The sequence below is a fragment of the Mandrillus leucophaeus genome, unplaced genomic scaffold, assembly GCF_000951045.1.
Source record: "Mandrillus leucophaeus isolate KB7577 unplaced genomic scaffold, Mleu.le_1.0 Scaffold8, whole genome shotgun sequence".
Classification (NCBI taxonomy): domain Eukaryota; kingdom Metazoa; phylum Chordata; class Mammalia; order Primates; family Cercopithecidae; genus Mandrillus; species Mandrillus leucophaeus.
In genome coordinates, this window is record NW_012108696.1 from 878,157 (window position 1) to 882,921 (window position 4,765).

At 55.8% G+C, this 4,765-nt stretch overlaps 1 protein-coding gene across 1 annotated transcript in view; it reads right to left on the reverse strand.

The window, feature by feature from the left end:
* Positions 1–4,765, reverse strand: part of CACTIN (cactin, spliceosome C complex subunit) — a 27,440-nt gene that overhangs the window by 14,684 nt on the left and 7,991 nt on the right. Inside the window, exon 2 of the mRNA XM_011967454.1 lies at positions 2,320–2,794. Coding sequence (XP_011822844.1) covers positions 2,320–2,794 — 475 coding nt within the window. The remainder of the gene's footprint in view (positions 1–2,319; positions 2,795–4,765) is intronic.

Here is a 4,765-nt window from a genome sequence, read left to right on the forward strand (position 1 = left end):
CCAGCTCAAGGCAAATCCGACTAAGTGTCCCATCTCCAGAAGCAAAGGACCGTGGGCCGTGGGGAAGCTGAGATTAAGGTACTAGGAGTCAGCTGTGAGTCCTGCCAGCTGACACCGAGTCTTCTTCCCTCCCACAGTCCACCTCCATTAGCAAATGCTGTCACCTCTACTTCCAGAATCCCTCTGAAATCTACGAACTTTCCCCGCTGTGGTTGCCTACAGCCTCTCTCTCATCGAGGCTGCCATCATCTACTGTCTGGACAACCGTGCCGTCCTCCTCTGGCGCCGCTCCTGCCCACCCCGCTCCATCCCTTCTCCACCTCAAAGCCAGAAAGTTTGCACGATAAGTCAGTCCACGTCACTCCCCTGCCCAAATTCCTCTCAAGGCTCCCCATTTCCCTCCGACTAATAACCAAGATCTAATGTGCTGAGCACACAGGGCTCGATATGATCTGGTCTCTGGTTACCTCCCCGCCGCTTCGCTCACCCGGCTCCGAGCTGTCCCTCCAACCACCCGGTCCCCTGCCTGGAACGCCTCTCGCCTTCCTTCCGCTGCCAGGTTAACTGCGACTCGTGGTCAGTTGTCCCCTTCTCCAGGAAGCCCTCCCCGAGTAAGTCGGGGATCTCCCAGTTCCCCGGGATCTCCAACCCTCGGTCGGGCGCTCCTGAGGTAGGAGTCGGATCCCCAGCGCTGCTCCCGCAGCGACCCCACCTACGCTCCCGGCTCCGCCGCCTCCGTCTGCGCCGTCCCTCGTCCTCCCGGCGCCGCCGGTTTCGCCGCCCATGGCTCCTGCTCCGACTTCGGCTCCGGCTCCCGCTCTGGCTCCGCTGCCTTCGGCCGCGGCGACCCGCTGACCGCGAGCGCGAGCGTGTGTCCCGACCCTGTCTCTTATACACATCTAGATGTGTATAAGAGACAGGCGTAGGGAGGCAGCGATGGGTGGATTTGGAGAGAGTGTTCGAGGCAGAACAAGAGCAAGGGCCTAAAGGCAGGCACTGACTTGGCACGTTCTAAGAACAACAAGGAGGCTGTGTGGCTCAGACAGAGTGTGGGGGAGAGGGAGGAGGCGACGGCAGGGAGGTGGCTGGGGCTGGTGGTGCAGGAGTTATAAGGGTATGAACCAGGCGACCCGAACGCATCTAGGTTGTCAAGGGAGGGCTTCCTAGATGGAAGTGGCATTTGAACTGGTCCCACAGGATGGACAGGAGTTAACACAATAGAGCGCAGGGAATGGAAGATGCACAACCCCAGGGGTGGTTCAGGGGCCTTTAATTTTATTTATTAGAGACAGGGTCTATTAGACACAAAGTCTACTGGAGACAAGGTCTATATTTTTATTCATTAGAGAGAGGGTCTCGCTCTGTCACCCAGGCTGGAGTGCAGTGGCACGATCAGAGCTCACTGCAGCCTTGACCTCCTGGGCTGAAGCCATCCTCTCGCCTCAGCCTCCTGAGTAGCTGGGACTACAGGCGCACACCACCACACCCAGCTAACTTTTTACATTTTTTGAACAGAGGGGGTCTTGCTATGTTGCCCAGGCTGGTCTTGAACTCCTGGGCTCAGGCAAGCCTTCTGTCTTAGTCTCCCGAAGTGCTGGGATTACAGATGTGAGCCACTGCACCCAGTCACGTTTAGGCGTCTTTGTACACACAGAACTGCCAAATATTTTGTTAAATGTTCTACCCATTAAGCTCATACCAAAAAATCTAAACTATGTTGAAACCACTCATTGCGGAGCCCTTAAATATTGGCCACAAATTCGATTGAATTTTCCTGAACATTAATTCTAACTACATATCTAGCGTGGCAAATTATTGCAAATAATTCCACTACCAGAAAATGGCAGACAAAAAAACACAAAGATGACATTAACAAGACTTATGCGGCCAGGTGCAGTGGCTCAAGCCTGTAATCCCAACACTTTGGGAGGCCAAGGTGGGCGGATCATGAGGTCAGGAGGTCGAGACCATCCTGGCTAACACGGTGAAACCCCGTCTCTACTAAAAAATACAAAAAAACTAGCCAGGCGAGGTGGCGGGCGCCTGTAGTCCCAGCTACTCGGGAGGCTGAGGCAGGAGAATGGCCTGAACCCGGGGGGCGGAGCTTGCAGTGAGCCGAGATCCGGCCACTGCACTCCAGCCTGGGCGACAGAGCGAGACCCTGTGTCCAAAAAAAAAAAAAAAAAAAGCTGATGGCGGCAGAAGCTGGCTCATGCGATCTTTCACGATTGAGTGCGGGCTGGGAGTGTCTGGAGTGTTGGGGTCTCCAGAAACAGTGGAAGACTACAGGGACAGAAGCCGCCACCCAGCGGGGCCCACCTTGTTCCAGATGAAGGTGCCCAGCAGGTTGTTGTCTCCGAAGGGGTTGTCGGTGTTGGTGTAGCCCATGTACTCCTCACCCCAGCCCATCTTCTCCCGCTTCTTGCGCTCCTTGGCCTCCTTCTTGGCCAGCCGCCGTGCGCGCTTCTCCTCGGGCGTCTCGAAGGCCTTCATCAGCTCCTCCTGCTGCTTCCGCTCCTCCCGCAGGCGCAGCCGCTCCTGCAGGTTCTGCTGCTGGCTCAGGGCGGCCGCGGCCGCCCGGGGGCTCTGGGATCGCCGTGGAGACGCAGAGCTGGACACTGAGGAGCTAGGTGACCAGGAGCGCGCACGCCGTCGCCGGTGAGCCCACTGGCCCCGTGACTGCTCCTCTCCTGAGTCTGATTGTGAGGACCCATCCCTCGAGCACCACCGGGACCGCGGGGGGCTCCGGCTTCGCATCCCTGAGCGCTGCCACCGCTCTTCCTCCGAATCTGACCTGCAGAGAGGACCCATGGACACCTGCTCAGTGCCTGCCGCTGTCATCTGCTCCACAGATGCTTACTGGGTGCCCATAGGGGGAGGGGGGCAGGCACTGTTCTAGGTTCTGGGAATGTAGCAGTGACTCAAATACTGATGGCTTCTGCCTTCCTGGGCTTACCCTCTGGTGGGTCCCAACAAGGAAGAGAGCAATAAATAAACACACCATGCAACAGCAGGCAGAGGCAGAAGCCACAGAGTAGATGCCGAGCACAGGGGCTGGGGCTGCAGGGCGCAGGGCAGAGAGGGGCTCTCTCAGGAGCTGACACTGAGCCAAGGTCTGGAGGGAGTGGGGAGGCAGCGATGGGTGGATTTGGAGAGAGTGTTCGAGGCAGAACAAGAGCAAGGGCCTAAAGGCAGGCACTGACTTGGCACGTTCTAAGAACAACAAGGAGGCTGTGTGGCTCAGACAGAGTGTGGGGGAGAGGGAGGAGGCGACGGCAGGGAGGTGGCTGGGGCTGGTGGTGCAGGAGTTATAAGGGTATGAACCAGGCGACCCGAACGCATCTAGGTTGTCAAGGGAGGGCTTCCTAGATGGAAGTGGCATTTGAACTGGTCCCACAGGATGGACAGGAGTTAACACAATAGAGCGCAGGGAATGGAAGATGCACAACCCCAGGGGTGGTTCAGGGGCCTTTAATTTTATTTATTAGAGACAGGGTCTATTAGACACAAAGTCTACTGGAGACAAGGTCTATATTTTTATTCATTAGAGAGAGGGTCTCGCTCTGTCACCCAGGCTGGAGTGCAGTGGCACGATCAGAGCTCACTGCAGCCTTGACCTCCTGGGCTGAAGCCATCCTCTCGCCTCAGCCTCCTGAGTAGCTGGGACTACAGGCGCACACCACCACACCCAGCTAACTTTTTACATTTTTTGAACAGAGGGGGTCTTGCTATGTTGCCCAGGCTGGTCTTGAACTCCTGGGCTCAGGCAAGCCTTCTGTCTTAGTCTCCCGAAGTGCTGGGATTACAGATGTGAGCCACTGCACCCAGTCACGTTTAGGCGTCTTTGTACACACAGAACTGCCAAATATTTTGTTAAATGTTCTACCCATTAAGCTCATACCAAAAAATCTAAACTATGTTGAAACCACTCATTGCGGAGCCCTTAAATATTGGCCACAAATTCGATTGAATTTTCCTGAACATTAATTCTAACTACATATCTAGCGTGGCAAATTATTGCAAATAATTCCACTACCAGAAAATGGCAGACAAAAAAACACAAAGATGACATTAACAAGACTTATGCGGCCAGGTGCAGTGGCTCAAGCCTGTAATCCCAACACTTTGGGAGGCCAAGGTGGGCGGATCATGAGGTCAGGAGGTCGAGACCATCCTGGCTAACACGGTGAAACCCCGTCTCTACTAAAAAATACAAAAAAACTAGCCAGGCGAGGTGGCGGGCGCCTGTAGTCCCAGCTACTCGGGAGGCTGAGGCAGGAGAATGGCCTGAACCCGGGGGGCGGAGCTTGCAGTGAGCTGAGATCCGGCCACTGCACTCCAGCCTGGGGGACAGAGCGAGACTCCATCTCAAAAATAAAAAAAATGGCCGCGCGCGGTGGCTCAAGCCTGTAATCTCAGCACTTTGGGAGGCCGAGACAGGTGGATCACGAGCTCAGGAGATCGAGACCATCCTGGCTAACACAGTGAAACCCCGTCTCTACTAAAAAAATACAGGCCGGGCGCAGTGGCTCAAGCCTGTAGTCCCAGCACTTTGGGAGGCCGAGACGGGATGATCACAAGGTCAAGAGATCGAGACCATCCTGGCTAACACGGTGAAACCCCATCTCTACTAGAAAATACAAAAAACTAGCAGGGCGAGGTCGCGGGCGCCTGTAGTCCCAGCTACTAGGGAGGCTGAGGCAGGAGAATGGCGTGAACCCGGGAGGCGGAGCTTGCAGTGAGCCGAGATCCGGCCACTGCACTC